The following is a 20,235-nucleotide window of genomic DNA, read 5'->3' on the forward strand; positions in this document are numbered from 1 at the left end:
CCGGGTGATTGACAGATCTGCTTTCAGTCACCAGATTCTGAAACTCCTTCATTTACTTAAATTGGAGAACCAGAGGAACCTGTTTATGTGCTGATGCTGACAGCTTATCAGAAACATTGTATGATTAATATACTCACTACTTTGTTTTTATACACTTTTTAAACATCTTTCAAAAAAATCGTCAGCTAAAAATATTCCGCATAGTATAGGAAGGAACTGCAAATGCTGGTTTAAACCGAAGATAGACACCAAATGCTGGAGTAGCTCAGCGGGACTGACAGCATCTCTGGAGAGAAGGAATGGGTGATGTTTTGGGTCGAGACCCTTCTTGAAGTCAAGTCTGCAGAAGGGTCACGACCTGAAACGTCACCCATTCCTTCTCTCCAGAGATGCTGCCTGTCCTGCTGAGTTACTCCAGCATTTTGTGAGCACAACCAAGAAAAATAGTGCCGCATTCGGCTTCTGCTTCATCATTTTACAATTGCTTAGGAGTTTTTCCATTCTTTGCCCTCTTTTTCTCATTTTTACATTGCTTAATTTACTTTCGATTGGATAGCTCTTCAACTACTAAATTGAATGGTATATATAAAGATGCCATAAAACTTGTAAGAAGCCAAAACTGCCTCTTGAATAGTTGGCTAGTTTCACGATGTTCAAAAAGCTGAATCTCTGATCTGCTTTTCTGGTAGTTGGAACAAGTAGTTCCAATAGCAACAGGAAAGCATGGACATCTACTGGCATGGAACCGTGGAAAGGGTGGGTTGTGACATGTTTCTGCATTATTAACAGGTTCATATAGCAATTATCTCCTATTTAATTAAATGGACTTCTTGTTTGCTTTAAAATAGTGTGCATGTGTCTCCAAGTCATTATTGTCATTCATTGAAGCAGAGAAGAGAAAGGTGTTGCAGCTGGTAAACCTGCTGCCTTATAGTCGGCTTGTACTCGCTGGAATTTAGATCGGCTTGTACTCACTGGAATTTAGAAGATTGAGGGGGGATCTTATAGAAACTTACAAAATTCTTAAGGGGTTAGACAGGCTAGATGCAGGAAGATTGTTCCCGATGTTGGGGAAGTCCAGAACAAGGGGTCACAGTTTAAGGATAAGGGGGAAGTCTTTTAGGACCGAGATGAGAAAGTTTTTTTTCACACAGAGAGTGGTGAACCTGTGGAATTCTCTGCCACAGAAGGTAGTTGAGGCCAGTTCATTGGCTATATTTAAGAGGGAGTTAGATGTGGCCCTTGTGGCTAAAGGGATCAGGGGGTATGGAGAGAAGGCAGGTACAGGATACTGAGTTGGATGATCAGCCATGATCATATTGAATGGCGGTGCAGGCTCGAAGGGCCGAATGGCCTACTCCTGCACCTATTTTCTATGTTTCTATAACTCCAGCAATCCGGGTTCAGTCTGACTTGTTTCCATTTTCATTGCATTTTCACTGATCATGTGAGTTTCCTCTTGGCACACCAGTTTCCTCCCATATTCCAAAGATATGCAGGTTAATTGGCTTCCAATGTGCAGATCTAGAGTCATGCAGGGATCAAGGATGACATTTCCATGTTGGTTTTGTGAGTAACGAAGTGGTTAATGATGCCAATATGGGAGTCACAGACTGTTCGGCAGATGGCCTAGCAGGTGCCTGGTGGGACCTGTGGATGGGTGGTTTTGTAAGTAGTGTGTTCCTTCTGACACTTGCACTGGACCTCAGTGTGCTCATGACACGTGGCCAACGTTCACAGTGCCATACTGGATGGTACTTCTCCACTCAGCGCTGATGGTCCAGACATAGGAGTGGGTGGAAATGTTGCACATATTTAAAGAGGTCGACTATATTCCCCTCTGCCCAAGAATCTCTTCTGTGTATGGACTCTGGTGGAGGCCATGCGCATAATATTCTTGAATTTTGCCGTGGAAGAGAACATGACATTTGTTCTCAACCTTCCTGTGATTCTGCAGCAGTTTGTGGAAACAATGTTGAAGTTGTTTTTCCGATGCTTTAAGATGCCTAGCTAGTGCAGGCAATCCGAGTCTCCAATAGCGTATGGAGGAGCAAGAATAACTTGTGAGGTAGAGCATGGTTTTCGTGCCAGGGTTGAGGTCTCGATCATCAAATGTCCTCTGCCTCAATAAGCAATGGGTGTGCTGGCCCGTTGAAGATGTAGGGATTTTCATCAACGATTTACAGTAAACGCGTGGGTTTTCTCCGAGATCTTTGGTTTCCTCTCGAACTCCAAAGACGTGCAGGTTTGTAGGTTAATTGGCTTGGTATAAAAGTGTAAATTGTCCCTAGTGTATGTTGGATAGTGTTAATGTGCGGGGATTGCTGGTCAGTGCAGACTTGGTCGGGCCGAAGGGGCTGTTTAATGGTACTCAAACAGGGGGGTGAATCTGCGGAATTCATTGCCACAGAAGGCTGTGGAGGCCATGTCAATTAATATTTTTAAGGCTGAGATAGATAGATTCTTGATTAGTACAGGTATCAGGTGTTATGGGGAGAAAGCAGGAGAATGGTGTTGAGGGAACGATAGATCAGCCATAATTGAATTGCAGAGTAGACTTGATGAGCCGAATAGCCTAATTCTGCTCCAATCACATGAACTTACGGCCAACCCATTTCTTCAGTACCGCATGTACTTCTGCAATCCCTCTCCCCAGCTCCCACACCAAGCATAGAAAGTTGGCCCCCAACAACCTCCCACAGCTCAAGCCATTCAATATAAAATAAAAAGTTGACATGCTTCACGCCAGTCATTGAGGTCAAAGCTTCCCGAGATTTGAGGAACCAGGACAAGGAGGAGGGGGGGAGCTTGTTGGGCTCAACTACTCACCACACTGGAGAGGGCAGTGCCCCTATCCATAGTCTGAGGGACCACTGATAAACCCTTCAAATAAGGGTCAGAGTCAAACAGCATGGAAACAGGTTCTTGACCTAACTCACTCAAGTCGACTAAGATGCCCATCTAAGCTAGTCCTGTTTGCCCTTGTTTGGCACATATTCCGCAAACATTTTTTAATCTATGTACCTGTCCAAATGTCTTCTAAATGTTGTTATACTACCTGGCTCAACCACTTCCTCTGGCAGCTTGTTCTACATACCCACCACTCTCTGTGTGAAAATGTTGCCCCTTAGGTTGGCACTGTGGTGCAGCAGTAGAGTTGTTGCCTTACAGCGTTTGCAGTGCCGGAGACCAGGGTTCGATCCTGACTACGGGTGCTGTCTGTACGGAGTTTGTACGTTCTACCCATGACCGCATGGGTTTTTTCCAAGGTCTTTGGTTTCCTCCCACACTCAAAAATCGTGCAGGTATGTAGGTCAATTAGCTTGGTATAAGTGTAAAATTGTCCCTTGTGTGTGTAGGATAGTGTTAATGTGTGGGGATCGCTGGTTGGTGTGGACTCGGTTGACCGAAGGGCCTGTTTCTGCGCTGTATCTAAACTAAATAAAGTCAGTGTTGGACGTAGTAGCAATGATAATGTCAAGAAATGCAGGATCTAATTTTATAATTGGCATAATTTCTACTGACGATGATTGCCTATGCAATTGAATCAAATTTACATTAATTACTTGAATGTATTAAGCATTCAGGTAGTGAATGTTGACTTGAATTACAGCATTATGTGATCCAACTTCTTACGAATTGTGGGAGAGTATCTGTGTGCTGTTATCTTTAAACACCTGTTTTCTTTCCTCTAAGAAAACTGATGCTCGGAAGAAGGGACAATTTTAAAAGATGAGATGAAAACAGCGATATTATTGGAGACGGCAAGTTTGCGTAAGGAAGATAATTTCAGGTAGCGCAGTGGTAGAGTTGCTGCCTTACAGCGTCAGAGACCTGGGTTCAATCCTGACTACGGGTGCTGTCTGTGCGGAGATTGCACATTCTTCCTGAGACCGTGTGGGTTTTCTCCGGGTGCTTCGGTTTCCCACCTCATTCCAAAGAGAGTACAGGTTTGTAGGTTAATTGGCCTCTGTGAATTATCCTAGTGTGCAGGTTAGAAATAGTGTACGGGTGATTGCTGATCAGACAATAGACAATAGGTGCAGCAGTAGGCCATTCGGCCTTTCGAGCCAGCACCGCCATTCAATGTGATCATGGCTGATCATTCTCAATCAGTACCCCGTTCCTGCCTTCTCCCCATACCTCCTGACTCCGCTATCCTTAAGAGCTCTATCTAGCTCTCTCTTGAATGCATTCAGAGAATTGGACTCCACTGCCTTCTGAGGCAGAGAATTCCAGAGATTCACAACTCTCTGACTGAAAAGGTTTTTCCTCATCTCCGTTCTAAATGGCCTACCCCTTATTCTTAAACTGTGGCCCCTGGTTCTGGCGGGATCGCTGGTCAGTGCGGACTCGGTGGGCCGAAGGGGCTGTTTCCGTGCTGTATCTCTAAACTAAATAAATGACCCACTAGGTATTGCAGAGTGATCTCCACAGCACGGGATCGGTGGGCCGAAGAGCCTGCTTCCTGCTAAAAATAAAAGTAAAAACTAAAAAAAGTAAAAAGTTCCAGTTCAGTAAGCCCGCGGAAAAAATAATGTGATACATAATAGTACGGTAGGTCTTATTTTCGACAAAACAGTCCTGCTAATGTTACAGCACTTAATGACCAAGGTGGTGCTTTTTAATGTCCATTGCAATCAAACACATCGACTTTTTAACAGCAAAGAAAAATATATTGATTGTCTGAAACATTATATTTAGCAACAGCGATTGTCTGAGGCTAGCAGCAAATCAATGCTTCGTATAGATATATATATTGGAATTCCAAAATAATCTTTCTGTCGCCATTCTCCCCTCTATGATGCTGGTGAAATAGATTTCCGTAAAATTCATCTACAATGTTAAGCACATTTTAAATACATATACAAAGTTTTTATTGTTGAGTTTTTCAAAGGACTGTATCCATCTTGGGTTTTGTGAAAGCACCTGACTTCCATGTGCTAGTGAAACAAAACTGCACTTGTTGACGTTTACTGTCACATCAACAACAATACTTGGCAATTAATGCTCATGCAGCAAAGGTGTTTTGAAATGTGCTTTTATGGATTCCAAATGGTCGGTTGAAGATCGTTGAAGAGTGCAGCCACTCGTTTGTATACCCCAGTCCAAAGGTTCATGTATAAAGTCACCGTTACCATCACCTTTTGTCATTGTTTGCTTTACTGACAGTGCTTGCAGGAGTCTGGTGATCGTCTTTAGTCGGCTCAATGGAAGAAGCCAATTCATCCCTCTTCTTCAAGGCAATTCGGAGCTGCTCTTTAATTCCTTGTATCCTTTGCTCCAGTTCTTTTATTTCATTGTCATGTGCATTCTTCCCTCTCTGTTGACAGTAGTAAGTTCCTCCGTTCTCACAAATGACACCAGATGAATCTTTCTCTGATTGCAGTGCGTTGTGGTCCTGTGCACAGCCCCCCGTCTCAGACTGGCTTTTTGTGTTGTTCTTGACAATGATACGTCTCTGGTTGTTCCACCGGGTCTGGGCAGTTGTCCGTGTCGTGGTGGGAAGCACCTTCTGGACATTCTGCAGGTTACATCTGAAAAACAAGTATCTATTACTATAAAGATATCTCTAGTAACCCTCTCCCCTGACACTCAGTCTGAAGAAGTGTCTTGACCCGAAACATCACCTATTCCTTTTCATTAGAGATGCTGCCTGACCTGCTGAGTTACTCCAGCATTTTGTGTCTACAGTGTAAACCAGCATCTGCAGTTCCTTCCGACACGTATCTATTACATTAACTCCATCCTCCATTATAGATGCTCTCACTAGGGTCTCTTCTACATCCCGCAGCTCCGCTCTTGCTCCCCCTCCCCCCACTCGCAACAAGGACAGAATCCCCCTCGTTCTCACCTTCCACCCCACCAGCCAGCGGATCCAACATATCATCCACCAACATTTCCTTCATCTACAACGGGACCCCACCACTGGCCATGTCTTCCCATCCCCTCCCCTCTCTGCGTTCCGCAGAGACCGTTCCCTCCGTAACTCCCTGGTCCACTCGTCCCTTCCTACCCAAACCACCCCAACCCTGGGCACTTCCTGATCTGATAAGGGGACTAGAGGTAAAAGAGCCATTAGGAGGCAGTGATCACAACATGATAAGTTTTACTCTGCAAATGGAAAGGCAGAAGGGAAAATCGGAAGTGTCGGTATTACAGTATAGCAAAGGGGATTACAGAGGCATGAGGCAGGAGCTGGCCAAAATTGATTGGAAGGAGGCCCTAGCAGGGAAGACGGTAGAACAGCAATGGCAGGTATTCCTGGGAATAATGCAGAGGTTGCAGGATCAATTTATTCCAAAGAGGTGGAAAGACTCTAAGGGGAGTAAGAGACACCTGTGGCTGACAAGGGAAGTCAGGGACAGCATAAAAATTAAGGAGAGGAAGTATAACATAGCAAAGAAGAGTGGGAAGACAGAGGATTGGGACTCTTTTAAAGAGCAACAAAAGTTAACTAAAAAGGCAATACGGGGAGAAAAGATGAGGTACGAGGGTAAACTAGCCAATAATATAAAGGAGGATAGCAAAAGTTTTTTTAGGTACGTGAAGAGGAAAAAAATAGTCAAGGCAAATGTGGGTCCCTTGAAGACAGAAGCAGGGGAATTTATTATGGGGAACAAAGAAATGGCAGACGAGTTAAACCGTTACTTTGGATCTGTCTTCACTGAGGAAGATACACACAATCTCCCAAATGTTCTAAGGGCCGGAGAACCTAGGGTGATGGAGGAACTGAAGGAAATCCACATTAGGCAGGAAATGGTTTTGGGTAGACTGATGGGACTGAAGGCTGATAAATCCCCAGGGCCTGATGGTCTGCATCCCAGAGTACTTAAGGAGGTGGCTCTAGAAATAGTGGAAGCATTGGAGATCATTTTTCAATGTTCTATAAATTCAGGATCAGTTCCTGTGGATTGGAGGATAGCAAATGTTATCCCACTTTTTAAGAAAGGAGGGAGAGAAAACGGGTAATTATAGACCAGTTAGTCTGACATCAGTGGTGGGGAAGATGCTGGAGTCAATTATAAAAGACGAAATTGCTGAGCATTTGGATAGCAGTAACGGGATCATTCCGAGTCAGCATGGATTTACGAAGGGGAAATCATGCTTGACAAATCTACTGGAATTTTTTGAGGATGTAACTAGGAAAATTGACAAGGGAGAGTCAGTGGATGTGGTGTACCTCGACTTTCAGAAAGCCTTCGACAAGGTCCCACATAGGAGATTAGTGGGCAAAATTAGGGCACATGGTATTGGGGGTAGGGTACTGACATGGATAGAAAATTGGTTGACAGACAGAAAGCAAAGAGTGGGGATAAATGGGTCCCTTTCGGTATGGCAGGCAGTGACCAGTGGGGTACCGCAAGGTTCGGTGCTGGGATCCCAGCTATTTACGATATACATTAATGACTTAGACGAAGGGATTAAAAGTACCATTAGCAAATTTGCAGATGATACTAAGTTGGGGGGTAGTGTGAATTGTGAGGAAGATGCAATAAGGCTGCAGGGTGACTTGGACAGGTTGTGTGAGTGGGCGGATACATGGCTGATGGAAGTAAGAATAGAAAGTAAGAAAGTAAGAATAGAAAGGCAGATTATTATCTGAATGGTGTCAAGTTAGGAGGAGGGGGAGTTCAACGAGATCTGGGTGTCCTAGTGCATCAGTCAATGAAAGGAAGCATGCAGGTACAGCAGGCAGTGAAGAAAGCCAATGGAATGTTGGCCTTCGTAACAAGAGGAGTTGAGTATAGGAGCAAAGAGGTCCTTCTACAGTTGTACCGGGCCCTGGTGAGACCGCACCTGGAGTACTGTGTGCAGTTTTGGTCTCCAAATTTGAGGAAGGATATTCTTGCTATGGAGGGCGTGCAGCGTAGGTTCACTAGGTTAATTCCCGGAATGGCGGGACTGTCGTATGTTGAAAGGCTGGAGCGATTGGGCTTGGTGGTGAAGGTGTGGAATTCTCTGCCTCAGAAGGCAGTGGAGGCCAGTTCGTTGGATACTTTCAAGAGAGAGCTGGATAGAGCTCTTAAGGATAGCGGAGTGAGGGGATATGGGGAGAAGGCAGGAACGGGGTACTGATTGAGAGTGATCAGCCATGATCGCATTGAATGGCGGTGCTGGATCGAAGGGCTGAATGGCCTACTCCTGCACCTATTGTCTATTGTCTATTGTCTATTGTCACTTTCCCCTGCAACCGCACGAGATGCAACACCTGTCCCTTTACCTCCCCCCTCAACTCCATCCAAGGACCCAGACAGTCTTTCCAGGTGAGGCAAAGGTTCACCTGCACCTCCTCCAACCTCATCTATTGCATCCGCTGCTCTAGATGCCAACTTATTTACATCGGCGAAACCAAGCGCAGGCTCGCCGATTGCTTCGCTGAACACCTGCGCTCGGTCCGCATTAACAAAACTGATCTCCCGGTGGCCGAGCACTTTAACTCCCCCTCCCATTCCCAGTCTGACCTTTCTGTCATGGGCCTCCTCCAGTGCCATAGTGAGGCCCACCGGAAATTGGAGGAACAGCACCTCATATTTCGCCTGGGCAGTTTGCAGCCCGGTGGTATGAACGTCGACTTCTCCAACTTTAGATAGCTCCTCTGTCCCTCCCTTCCCCCCCTCCTTCCCAGATCTCCCTCTATCTTCCTGTCTCCACCTATATCCTTCCTTTGTCCCACCCCCCTGACATCAGTCTGAAGAAGGGTCTCGACCCGAAACGTCACCCATTCCTTCTCTCCCGAGATGCTGCCTGACCTGCTGAGTTACTCCAGCATTTTGTGAATAAATCTATTACATTAACTTCTCTCCGTTTGTCCGATCGTGTATTCAAAGAGAGCTTGGTTGTTCTGGTATTTTCATATTGTAGATGACACTAAGGAATCACTGTGATGGAAAATACACAGCTCAAGGGCGGCACGATGGCGCAACGGTAGAGTTGCAGCCTCACAGCGCCAGAGACCCGAGTTCGATCCCGACTACGGGTGCTGTCTGTATGTTCTCCCTGTGACCTGCATGGGTTTTCTCTGAGATCTTCGGTTTCCTCCCACACTCCAAAGACGTACAGGTTTGTAGGTTAATTGGCTTGGTAAATGGAAAAATTGTCCCTAGTGTGTGTAGGATAGTGTTAATGTGCGGGGATCGCTGGTCGGCGCGGATCCAGTGGGCCGAAGGGGCCTGTTTCCACGCTGTATCTCTAATCTAAACTAAACTAAACATCCGTAACCTATGAGAGATAATTACGGTGATAAGTCGATGCAGACTCAGCGGGCCGAAGGACCTATTTTAATGCAGTCTATCACTGAACTATCACGAAACTCTTACTAAACAGGGCATTGCCCCATGAGCAAGATGCTGAGATTTCATACGGTCATAAGGAATAGGAGCAGAATCAGGCCATTCGGCCCATCACGTCTACACCCCACCATTCAATCATGGCTGATCTATCTCTCCTTCCTAACCCCATTCTCCTGCCTTCTCCCCACAACCTCTGACACCCGTACTAATCAAGAATCTATCTTATCTCTGCCTTAAAAATATCCGCTGACTTGGCGTCTACAGCCTTCTGTGGCAAAGAATTCCACAATTCATTTAGAATTTCATTGCTAAATGAGCAAAATTAGCAAATAAAATCGTCCAGAAGGCAAATGGATATGTTCAATTAGTTCTGTGCATTCGCTTTGTGGTGTTCTGTTTGATGCTGGTGTACTGAGTTGTATCGAATACTTCATACTCTAATATGGAAAGCATACCTTTTATCTGTCTTCACTTTCTGCTCTTCAAAGGTCATATTTAAAACACGGTGGATTTTCTAGAAAAAAGAAAATGATTACGTGAGAAACTCCAATTACATGAGGCGCTATTTTTAACAACCAGATGTTGCAATCTTCTGATCTCAAATTAAGAATAATGTTGTCACCTTAAAAACAGTTCTCTCTTCGAATTGTGCTGCTTCTACTGTACTAGACCACATTCTTAAGGGGAAGAATCTTCACCCGATACCCTACTTTCTGACAGATGGATTGGAAACAACCCCTGGCTGACTTGGGGATGCAGTGATTAATAGTGTGACCCCCCCCCACCTTAGACCAGGTAGCTCAATGTACAGCGTGGATCTGTAAGGACATTTGAGGTCTGGGACAGAAGTTAGCAGACCTTTATTGAACGATAAACATGAGAGGAATAGATCGGGTAGATGCACACAGTCTCCTGCCCAGAGTAGGTGAATCGACGACCAGAGGACATGGGTTTAAGGTGAAGGGGAAACGATTTAAAAGGAATCTGAGGGGTAACCTTTTCACACAAAGGGTGGTGGGTGTATGAAACAAGCTGCCAGAGGAGGTAGTCGAGGCAGGGACTATCCCAACGTTTAAGAAACAGTTAGACAGGTACATAGATAGGACAGGTTTGGAGGGATATGGACCAAATGCTGGCAGGTGGGTCTAGTGCACCTGGGACATGTTGGCCAGTTTGGGCAAGTTGATGCGAAGGGCCTGTTTCCACACTGTATCACTCTATGACTATGAGCACTTCTGAGAACATGTACCCACCATCATTATCTCCCCAAGGTATCTGCCCTACCTTTGCCCCAAACATCTGTTCAGCTATCTCACCATTATTATCTGCCACAACATTTTCTGCAATCCTCTCTCCAACTCCCTTCTCAATTACAAATAATCTTGAAGAAACAAAGAACTGTGGATGGTGGTTTATACCAGATAGACACAAAGTGCTGGAGTAACTCAGCTGGTCAGGAGGCATCTTGAAAAAGGATGGTGTAAGAAAATAACTGCAGATGCTGGTACAAATCGAAGGTATTTATTCACAAAATGCTGGAGTAACTCAGCGGGTCAGACAGCATCTCAGGAGAGAAGGAATGGGTGACGTTTCGGGTCGAGACCCTTGAAGGGTCTCGACCCGAAACGTCACCCATTCCGTCTCCCCTGAGATGCTGCCTGACCCGCTGAGTTACTCCAGCATTTTGTGAATAGAAAAAGGATGGGTGATGTTTCGGGTCAGGACCAATCTTCAGTCAATTAATCTTGCTTTATAGATATGTGATTACACAATTACTCCAGTGTATCCCACGATTACCCCCAAATTCTCTACTGCCCAGGAATTAATTGACCGTGTTGAGCGGCACGGTGGCGCAGCGGTAGAGTTGCTGCCTCACAGCGTCAGAGACCCGGCTTTGATCCTGACTACGGGTGCTGTCCGCACCGAGTTTGTACGTTCTCCCCGTGACCGCACTGGTTTTCCCCTGATGTCCTCCCACGTTAAAAAGGCATTACAGGTTTGTAGGTTGATTGGCTTCGGTAAAAATTGTGAATTGTCCCTAGTGTGTAGGATATTGTTAATGTGTGGGGTGATTGTTGATCGGCGTGGACTCGGTAGGACAAAGGGCCTGTTTCCATGCTGTATCTCTAAACTGAACTAAACATTTTGAGGACTTCCAGACTTGAAGACTTACTGAGATGAGGATTTGTATAAGCTTTCACTAATGCTTTCAATTCCAAGCTTGCATAGAACAACTTAATAAAACAGTTACTCAGCTTTTTACTCTGCTCTAGATGTCAACTTATTTACATCGGCGAAACCAAGCGCAGGCTCGGCGATCGCTTCGCTCAACACCTGCGCTCGGTCCGCATTGACCAAACTGATCTCCCGGTGGCCGAGCACTTCAACTCCCCCTCCCATTCCCAGTCTGACCTTTCTGTCATGGGCCTCCTCCAGTGCCATAATGAGGCCCACCGGAAATTGGAGGAACAGCACCTCATATTTCGCCTGGGCAGCTTGCAGCCCAGCGGTATGAACATCGACTTCTCCAACTTTAGATAGTTCCTCTGTCCCACCCTTCCCCTCCTCCTTCCCAGATCTCCCTCTATCTTCCTGTCTCCACCTATATCCTTCCTTTGTCCCGCCCCCCTGACATCGGTCTGAAGAAGGGTCTCGACCCGAAACGTCACCCATTCCTTCTCCCGAGATGCTGCCTGACCTGCTGAGTTACTTCAGCATTTTGTGAATAAATACCTTCGATTTGTACCAGCATCTGCAGTTATTTTCTTATACTCAGCTTTTTATCTATGATGATAAATTAATGATAGAATAGACTCAATCAAGTACCACAACATGCCCCCATTACAATGACTAGGATTTGGTTGGTTGTTCTTTCACTTTGAGAGGAGATGTTTGTCTTACCTGGCTTGTGTGGAGCCAGTACTTAAATCGTTTCCGTTTCCTAATCCTTGGAAGAACCAGCCTGTAGACAATATGCTCCCCAACTATTGTCAGTAGGGATCCAGCAAAGCCCAGGCAGAGCAAAACAAAGAGCCCTGAGAAATGCTTGATTCCCATTTGTAACGTCTGTAAAATCAAAACACTATATAAATTTACATCTCAGGAGACAGTTAGGAAGGGAAGGGCCAGTGTAGTACAATACAATATGATACGATACGATAGAACTTTATTTATCCCAGGAGGGAAACTGGTCTGCCAGCAGTCAGAAAACACAAGATACATGAAACATGAAATGAAAGTGATGAGTGGAATGTCCAGGATGGGGATGTGCAAGGATTGGGGAGGGAGGGGGGGAGGGAGGGTGGGAGGGGGGGGGGGGGGGAGGGGAAGGGGAGTCAGTCTACCCCATGACAGAAGGGGGAAGAATTGTACAGTTCGATAGCCACAGGGGGAAAGGATCTCCTGTGGCGTTCTGTGCTGTATCTTGGTGGAACCGGTATGTTGCTGAAGGTGCTCCTCAGGTTGACCAGTGTGTCATGGAGGGGGTGAGCTGTATTGTCCGAGGTCCTCCGCAGTTTGAGCATCCTCCCCTCCAAGACCACCTCCAGTGAATCCAGCTCCACCCCCAGGACAGAGCCAGCCTTCCTGACGAGCTTGTTAACTACATGTAGATTATATGTTGATCAAACACCAATCTATCTCAGTCTGAGGTGGTAAAACAAAATCTTTTGTGGGAGTCACCGTTCCCTTTTTCAGATGGTGACAGTAATTACCATGTCCAGGCACACTGGGAGTTTGAAGCTGTGTACCACTGTGCCTTTGGTACACGTGACAATAAAAGAACCATGCACCATTGAATCAACAACTGACATATTTCAGCCAAATGCACATCCCAGAGGTGACTTTGCTTTGACACAAACTGTGTGAAAAAAAGATAGATTTACAAAGTGATTTGGTAGGGGGAAAAAAAAGATGCTAGTTTAAATCGAAGGTAGACACAAAATGCTGTAGTAACTCAGCGGGTCAGGCAGCATCTCGGGAGAGAAGGAATTGGTGACATACTGGGTCAAGACCCTTCTACAGACAAAATGACGCCATGCTATCATCTGAGACATGGAGTCGTTCTTGTCACTCCCAAATGTGGGACAAGTCTCAGACACCACAGAGAGACCACCCTGGTGTAAATGGTTAAGATGGAAACATGATTAGGAGACAAATTAGACCACAGAAGGGAGCAAATTTTGAATCTGATGGTAATTATTAATGATCAGTTAACCTCAAAATGCATTGACAATAACAATCCTATCCTCTGGAGGAATGTAAAATGGGAAACAAACTGGCTCTCAATTCCTCACCTCGGTCACTTCAAAGGTTCGTTTTCCACATGGAACGACCTTGTACCACTTGTCGTGCAACATGTCCATGAATCCGTCAGATTTGTAGCGGCTGATCAATTCAGAGATGTTCGAATTTAGCCCAAAGTTTTGTGGCAGACCGATTCCATAACCTGCAAAGACAATGCCTTGAAATTTAAATCTCTACTAAAAAACAGCGGGTCTCAAAGAAGAAATTAGAATAAATAGAAGATCCATGGGAATGGTGATTAATTAATCCAGAGAATTGGGCAGATTATTTTCATACTGTCATGCTGCGTGGAAGCAGTCCCTTTGGCAAAACTTCCTAATGCCAACCAAGATGCCCCATCTACACTGGTTCCATCTGCTCACATATTTGCCCAGGTCCCTCTCAACCTTTCCCAACCATGAACCTATCCAAACGCCTTCTTGATGTTCTCATGGTACCTGCCTCAACTACCTCCTTTGGCAGCTTGTTTCATATGACCACTACCCTCTGTGGGGGAAAGATGCCCCTCAGGCTCCTGTTAAATCTTTTCCCTCTCACCTTAAACCTATGTCCCCTGGTTTGTGATTCCCCTAATTTGGGTAAAAGATTGTGTACGTTTACCCTATCCATTCCTCCCATGGTTTTGTACACCTCTATAAGATCACCCCACATCCTCCTGCGCTCCAAGGAATAAAGTCCCAGCTTGCCAAACCGCTCCCTATAGCCCAGACCCTTGAGTCCTGGCAACATCCTTGTAAATCTCTGCTTCACTCTTTCCAGCTTAACAACATCTCTCCTCTCGCAGGGTGACCCAAACTGAGCACATTACTCCAATTGCAGCCTCACCAAAGCCTTGTACAACTATAATAGTTCATTGTTCACACTTCAAGATCTAGGTGTTGGTCAGAAGACCGGAGATGGTTGTGCCTTGAGGGGTGATGGTGAGACACTTCCTTGAACTGCCACAATCTTTCTGGAAAAAGTGCTCACACTGTGATGTGGGGGAGGAGTTGCAGGATTTCCCAATGACATTGGAAAACCAGCATCATATTTCCAAATTAGTCAAGAGTCAAGAGTGTTTTATTGTCACGTGTCCCAGGTAGAACGATGAAATTCTTACTAAGAACGCATGATATATCATCAAATTAGAATGCATCATATATTTTTTAATTAGAATGTATAATATCTTTCCAAATTAGGATGTGTGACTTGAAGCAGGCCCCTTGTGTTTGCTACCATCATTTATTCTAATGGTAGAGGTTGAGGTTGAGGTTCTGCAGGTGGTGTCAGAGTAGACTGGGCAAGTAAACTGCAGTGCATTTTGAATGGCGGAGTAGACTTGATGGGCTGAATGGCCTAATTCTGCTCCTACCACTTATGACCTTATGAGTCCTTTAAGAACTCAGAGTGTGCTGAAGTGCTTTCATTTTCACCATTGATAACTGCTGCCTTGAGCACATTGCCTCTCGTACCTTCAATTGCAAACGGCTTGCCCACTGTTACCAGCTTGCAATCAGCATCAATGGACACCTCATAGTCCAGCAGTGCCTTGTCCATGATGAATGCATCCAGTTTCGATGGGTCAGTCCTGCAATTCAAAACATTAGTTAGTAGAGTTGGAATTTATCTGAGTCTATCCCTGGATTCCAAAGGGTTATCTAATCTCAATTGACATTGCAGTTACTGTAGTATAAGAAAATAACTGCAGATGCTGGTACAAATCGAAGGTATTTATTCACAAAATGCTGGAGTAACTCAGCAGGTCAGGCAGCATCTCAGGAGAGAAGGAATGGGTGACGTTTCGGGTCGAGACCCTTCTTCAGACTGATGTCAGGGGGGCGGGACAAAGGAAGGATATAGGTGGAGACAGGAAGATAGAGGGAGATCTGGGAAGGAGGAGGGGAAGAGAGGGACAGAGGAACTATCTAAAGTTGGAGAAGTCAATGTTCATACCACTGGGTTGCAAGCTGCCCAGGTGAAATATGAGGTGCTGTTCCTCCAATTTCTGGTGGGCCTCACTATGGCACTGGAGGAGGCCCATGACAGAAAGGTCAGACTGGGAATGGGCGGGGGAGTTGAAGTGCTCGGCCACCGGGAGATCAGTTTGGCCAATGCGGACCGAGCGCATGTGTTGAGCGAAGCGATCGCCGAGCCTGCGCTTGGTTTACTGTATGTCTATATGATGTCTTACATAAAATGTTTAATTTCATTTATTATTATTGACATGGGTACCGAGGTGCAGTGAAAAGCTTTTATTTGCGTGATATCCAGTCAAATAAAAGACCATGCATGATTACAATCAAGCCATCCACACTGCACAGATAGAGGATAAAGGGTACAACATTTAGTGCAAGATTTAGTGCATCTTCCTAATCTGGGTTGATTTCTCAGTTTAGTATTGGGAATTGGGGTATGGAGGTAGAGTTGCTGCCTTACAGCACCAGAGGCCGGGGTTCAATTCTGACTACGGGCCCTGTGGGTACGGAGTGTGAATGTTCTCCCTGTGACCATGTGGGTTTTCTCCGGGCGCTCCGGTTTCACCCCACATTCCAAAGATGTGCAGGTTTATAGGTTAATTGGCTTCTACAAATTGTCCCCAATGTGTACGTTGGAACTAGTGTATGGTGGTCATTGGTCAGCACGGGTACGAAGGGCCAGTTTCCGTGCTGTATTACCCAACCCAACCCAACCCAACCCAACCCCTAGCATGTTCGATATTGTTCAGGTCCCCATGTTAGAGAGTGAGTGTTATTACACTATAATCACAAATTCATGATTATAGTTGTGACCAAGACTGGTGAACTTCGGTCCTGAAGTCCAATGTTTCATTTGGAACAAATGAGGTTGAGAAGACATTTAGTTTAGCTGAGCAACTCCGGAAAGAATAGCTGGAAAAGTGACATGAGATCTAAAACCTCGTACTGAGAAGTAAGGAATGGCCCTCCTGGGGAAAGATAGGGACAGAAACGCCGAGGCAGAAGTCGAACTGTCTGTCCGTGGGAGAAGCATGGGGGAAGAGAAAATATTTTTCTTGCCTTCCATCACAGTGAGGGGGTGCCTGGAGGAGTCACTGTGATGGATGTCTGTGTTAAACTTGTAATTGTGTGTCTTGTGTTTTTTACTCATAGAAACATAGAAAATAGGTGCAGTAGGCCATTCGGCCCTTCGAACCTGCACCGCCATTCAATATGATCATGGCTGATCATCCAACTCAGTATCCCGTACCTGCCTTCTCTCCATACCCCCTGATCCCTTTAGCCACAAGGGCCACATCTAACTCCCTCTTAAATATAGCCAATGAACTGGCCTCAACTACCTTCTGTGGCAGAGAATTCCACAGATTCACCACTCTCTGTGTGAAAAAAAACGTTCTCATCTTGGTCCAAAAAGACTTCCCCCTTATCCTTAAACTGTGACCCCTTGTTCTGGACTTCCCCAACATCGGGAACAATCTTCCTGCATCTAGCCTGTCCAACCCCTTAAGAATTTTGTAAGTTTCTATAAGATCCCCCCTCAATCTTCTAAATTCCAGCGAGTATAAGCCGAGTCTATCCAGTCTTTCTTCATATGAAGGTCCTGCCATCCCAAGAATCAATCTGGTGAACCTTCTCTGTACTCCCTCTATGGCAAGAATGTCTTTCCTCAGATTAGGAGACCAAAACTGTACGCAATACTCCAGGTGCGGTCTCACCAATGCCCTGTACAACTGCAGCAGAACCTCCCTGCTCCTATACTCAAATCCGCACGCAGTACTCTGTACTGTTATGGCTGCATGACAAATGATTTTCTTTCAAATTCATTTTTGAATGACAATAAAGGCAATCTATCTATCAATCTACCTATCTGATGTATTTAAAAAGTAGTTCATTGAGGTTTGGGGCAAAAGTTGGACCAGGAGCTGGAGATTGAGAGTAAGCGGGGTAGTCCTCTTTCACCTCGGAACAATAAACCATATGTCTTTTTCCGTTGGACATTTTTATGCTGGTGTTTTCAGCGAAAAGGTTTCAATGGGCTGTAAATCTTAATCGATAACAATATTTGTAATGGATTGGGCATTGTAAATATTGTTCCATTCCGTTGACAGTTGTCTCACAAAGCCCTTGTGGAAGGTAAATTATTGTGAGAGGTAAATCCCTTCTCCAATTCTGTACAATTGGTCTTATTTGTTTGTGAATTCAATCATCCGTGAGCATTCCCAGTACTTGAAAAGGGGGCACCAATGTTACTCCGACCACGATACACCTTCCTGTGATACTCAGAGAGCCAGGCTGCTTACATCAGATGAGCCACCCCGTCTAGCGTCGTCGGGACGTTGAACCGTCTTGTGTATTCGTGCATCTCGGGAAAACTCTTCTTCATGTAGTCCTCCGCACTGCTCTCTCGCACTGTCCCAAAGTGAAATCCCTGCGACGGGTGGTGAAGCTAAACGACAAATGTAACAAATCTGAAATTAGACCTCGTGTAAGAAAATAACTGCAGATGCTGGTACAAATCGAAGGTATTTATTTCACAAAATGCTGGAGTAACTCAGCAGGTCAGGCAGCATCTCAGGGGGGAAGGAATGGGTGACGTTTCGGGTCGAGACCCTTCCTCAGACTGATGTCAGGGGGGGCGGGACAAAGGAAGGATAGAAGGTGGAGACAGGAAGATAGAGGGAGAACTGGGAAGGGGAAGGGGAAGAGAGGGACAGAGGAACTATCTAAAGTTAGAGAAGTCAATGTTCATACCACTGGGCTGCAAGCTGCCCAAGCGAAATATGAGGTGCTGTTCCTCCAATTTCTGGTGGGCCTCACTATGGCACTGGAGGAGGCCCATGACAGAAAGGTCAGACTGGGAGTGGGAGGGGGAGTTGAAGTGCTGTGCCACCGGGCGATCAGGTTGGTTAAGGTGGACTGAGCGAAGGTGTTGAGTGATACGATCGCCGAGCCTGCGTTTGGTTTCGCCGATGTAAAGAAGTTGACATCTACAGCGGATACAATAGATGAGGTTGGAGGAGGTGCAGGTGAACCTCTGTCTCACCTGGAAAGACTGTTTGGGTCCTTGGAGTTGAGGGAAGGGGAGAGACTTCTCTCCTTTGCACAGGAGGCGTGCGGTTGGGATACCACTGGCAGAGACCCCAGTGATTATTTTATATAGCAAGGACATGGTACTACCGTTGGAGTCATAGACTTATGCAGAATAGAAACAAGCCTTTTGACCCACCATGTCTATGCCAACCATCAGTCCTGTCCCACTTGCCTGCATTAATCCATATCCCTCTCCATGTATTAGATAGACACAAAATGGTGGAGTAACTCAGTGGGACAGGCAGCATCTCTGGATAGAAGGAATGGGTGGCGTTTCGGGTCGAGGCCCTACAGACCCAAAACGTCACCCATTCCTTCTACCCAGAGGTGCTGCCTGTCCCGCTGAGTTACTCCAGCATTTTGTGTCTATTTTCTGTTTTGAACCACCATCTGCAGTTCCTTCCTACACATTCCCTCCATGTCTTGCTCATTCACGTATTGGTCAAGATGCCTCTTAAATGTTGTTACTGTTCCTGTCTTCACCGCCTCCTCTGGCAGCTCATTCTAAATACCAACTACTTACTCTTTGTGCGGAAGATTTAACCCCCAGATCCTCTTTAAACCTCCTCCTTCTCACTGTAAATCTATGCCCTCTAGCTTTAGACACCCCTACAATGGGAAGCAGACATGGGCTATCTACCCTACCCATGCCTTTCTAAACCCTATTGCCTCACCTCTCAGCCTCCTTTGCTCCATGGAGAATAGACCCAGCCTATTTAATCTCTCTTTCTGTCTCAAGACCTCTAATCCAGGCACTGGCCTTGTGACGTTAGACACAAAAAGCTGGAGTAACTCAGCGGGTCAAACAGCATATCTGGAGAAAAGGCACAGGTGACGTTTTGGATCAAGACCCTTCTTCAGACCCTTTGTGAATTTATCGCCCTTGTGAAGTTTATCTGCCAGCTTATTCACATCTTTCCTGTAGTGTGGCGACCAGAACCTCACACAATATTCCTAGTGTGGCCCAACTCGTGTTTACAATGATGTGCAAACTCTTGTACTCAATACCTCAGCTGATGAAGGCAAGCGGTCCATGCACCTACTTCAGTACCATGTTCACCTGCGGTGCCACTTCCAGAGAACTGTGCACTTAGTACTCATTGGTCTCTCTGTTCAACAACACTCCCAGGGCACTTTGTATGTCCTGCCCTGGTTTAACTTCCCAAAAATGGATCACTTCCTTCTTGTCCAATTTAAATTCCATCTGCCTTTCCTTTGCTCACTTTACCAGTTGATCGCGATCTTCTTGTAACTTTACACAGCTTTCCTTCCTGACTACTGGACTACCAATTTGGCTGTCATCTGCAAACTTACTAATCCACCCAGACGCCACCCATATTTTCATCCACATCTTAGATCTAAATGATTGAGTTTGAGTTTAGTTTGGAGTTAGATATTAAATGATGAATGACACGAAAACTGATCCACTGGTTGAAAGTGTTCGATCTGAAGCACAACCCTCCACTACCAGCTCTGCCTCCTACCACCAAGCCAGCTTTGTATTCAGTCGGCCACCTTACCTGTATCCCACGTGTTCTAATCTTGACCTTGTCAAAGCCCTTGCTAAAGTCCTTGCAGACCACGTCTTTGCC

At 45.6% G+C, this 20,235-nt stretch overlaps 1 protein-coding gene across 2 annotated transcripts in view; it reads right to left on the minus strand.

Annotated features, from left to right (window-relative positions):
- Positions 1-4,604: 4,604 nt before the first annotated feature.
- The window catches only part of grin3bb (glutamate receptor, ionotropic, N-methyl-D-aspartate 3Bb), a 71,578-nt gene continuing 55,947 nt past the window's right edge, over positions 4,605-20,235 (minus strand). For both annotated transcript variants that reach the window (XM_078423524.1, XM_078423525.1), the window contains 6 exons: positions 17,854-17,999; positions 15,050-15,165; positions 13,589-13,740; positions 12,195-12,359; positions 9,749-9,807; positions 4,605-5,537 (listed from right to left, as the gene is read on the minus strand). In XM_078423524.1, the coding sequence (XP_078279650.1) occupies positions 5,141-5,537; positions 9,749-9,807; positions 12,195-12,359; positions 13,589-13,740; positions 15,050-15,165; positions 17,854-17,999 (1,035 nt within the window). In that variant the 3' untranslated portion in view covers positions 4,605-5,140. The remainder of the gene's footprint in view (positions 5,538-9,748; positions 9,808-12,194; positions 12,360-13,588; positions 13,741-15,049; positions 15,166-17,853; positions 18,000-20,235) is intronic.

Source organism: Rhinoraja longicauda, chromosome 28 (genome assembly GCF_053455715.1).
Source record: "Rhinoraja longicauda isolate Sanriku21f chromosome 28, sRhiLon1.1, whole genome shotgun sequence".
In the NCBI taxonomy this organism is placed as follows: domain Eukaryota; kingdom Metazoa; phylum Chordata; class Chondrichthyes; order Rajiformes; family Arhynchobatidae; genus Rhinoraja; species Rhinoraja longicauda.